General features: G+C 38.1%; 1 protein-coding gene across 1 annotated transcript; it reads right to left on the bottom strand.

The window, feature by feature from the left end:
- LOC26513773 (male-specific sperm protein Mst84Dc) lies at window positions 1-1,581 on the bottom strand. Its single transcript, XM_014908449.3, has 3 exons — window positions 1,422-1,581; window positions 361-1,363; window positions 1-295 (listed from the first exon to the last, which is right to left on the bottom strand). The coding sequence occupies exon 2, from the start codon at window positions 1,347-1,349 to the stop codon at window positions 1,197-1,199; it is 153 nt and encodes a 50-aa protein (XP_014763935.1). The 5' UTR covers window positions 1,350-1,363; window positions 1,422-1,581; the 3' UTR covers window positions 1-295; window positions 361-1,196.
- Between the last annotated feature and the right edge of the window lie 311 nt (window positions 1,582-1,892).

Genomic DNA, 1,892 nt, shown 5'->3' with positions numbered 1-1,892 from the left:
TTTGGAGAGTCATCTTACATATCCTTTATTGTCAGATTTTTTTGTTTAAGTTTTATGTGCTGACGTATAAGTTGGTCCAAACCCGGTCTCTTCGCCGACAATTTTCCTAGAAGAGGTTGATGGCCAACCTAGCAAGATGGGCCACAGCTACTACAGCATCCACCTCCGCAGCAGGGTCCACAGGGTCCACTGTAAAACCCGCATCGTGGTGCAAAGCATCGCCCACTGAAGCAGGGGCTACAGCAGGGGTAGGTTACTGTAGGTCCATATCCGCAACACATGATTGATGCAGGTGCTAAAGAAATAGTTAGTTATTAATCACTGGTGTCATTACAAAAAGAAATATTTCTTTGTACTCACTTTTCACTAAAATATACTCAAATTTTATGAAATATTCCTTGTTAGGAATAAAAAAATATCCAAAACAAATGAGAACACTGAACCAAGACACTAACGAATTTAGGTGTTGCTTGAATAAAGGATGGAGTAAGACTGCCGATATTCCAAGCGTTCAACACCTACCTACATTTGACAGATGACAAAAAAAGGCAAGGCTCATGTGATGAACATTTTTTACGAAGTAGTTCTTCCGGAAAAATATATATTTATAATTTCACAAAGATTTCGGTATGGAACATAACTTATTTAAACATGTGTGGGTATCTATCAGGAAATTAAAGAGCCATACAGGCTAATAAATAAATCCGAAAGAATATCCGGCTCATCCTTGTTGGAGCCTTGCCCATTCGTCGAAACGATGAGCAACAAAATTATGATAACAAATATTGCATTTTGTTTAGTTGAATCATAAGCCTGTTTCAATATTCCATAAGAAAACCATTCGGCAGTAAGACCAACTCAGATAAACCTTAGTTTTCATTAATTTCCCAATACCCCGCCAACCTAAGCACGACACCTGTCTCAATAGCACTGCCCAAATAAAAACAATGCCGTATACAAAGAAATTTATTCCTTGCGGATAATTTATTGGATGCAATTAGCGTAATATTTAATAGGATAGAGTGTTGGAACGCCTTTTATAAACGCAGTGTTTGGAGAGCCATCATACACATCCTTTATTAAGCCTGATTTTTATGTTCACATTATCTTGTGTGCTGACAAATGTGTTGCAAAAATGTTCCGCAAGGACTCTGTTATAAATCCTTCAATTTTCCCTGAATAGGTTGATGACCAACCTAGCAAGATGGTCCACAGCTACTACAGCAGCCACCTCCGCAGCAGGGTCCACAAGGTCCACTGTAAAACCCACATCGTGGTGCAAAGCATCGCCCACTGAAGCAGGGGCTACAGCAGGGGTAGGTTACTGTAGGTCCATATCCGCAACACATGATTGATAAAAGTGCTAATGGAAAGGAATATAACTTTTTACTAAAAGAGAATAAATATATATTTTTACTCACTTTTCACTAAAATAGACTCAAATTTTGTGAAATAATTCCTTGGGAGGAATTCAAAAATATTCAGAACAAATGAAAACACTGAACCAAGACACGAATAAATTTAGATGTTGCTTGTATAAAGGATGGAGTAAGACTGACGATGCTCCAAGCATTCAATACCAACCTACATTTGACAGATGACAGAAAAAAGGCAGGGCTCATGTGATGCCAAGTTTTTATTCTTGATAGTGTATGAGTAAATATATAAAAACAAAAATATATATTCCGCAAAAGGATCAGGTTGACTAAATATGCAGATGTCGCTATTGATCATCCCCGTGAAAAAGTATAGGTAGGGCTTTCCGGCTCCATCCTTAGTTGCAAAAGCCTTTTCAGATTATATATATTTTTAGGAGCTGTTGCAGAGTCGGAAAAAATACACCGTCGAGAGAGAATCGACTACCTTCCTCGAAACCTTGACGAATATCATAT

Source organism: Drosophila ananassae, chromosome 3L (assembly GCF_017639315.1).
Source record: "Drosophila ananassae strain 14024-0371.13 chromosome 3L, ASM1763931v2, whole genome shotgun sequence".
In the NCBI taxonomy this organism is placed as follows: Eukaryota; Metazoa; Arthropoda; class Insecta; order Diptera; family Drosophilidae; genus Drosophila; species Drosophila ananassae.
The sequence above is the reverse complement of the archived record's forward strand: the minus strand, read 5'-3'. Positions and strand labels throughout refer to the sequence as shown.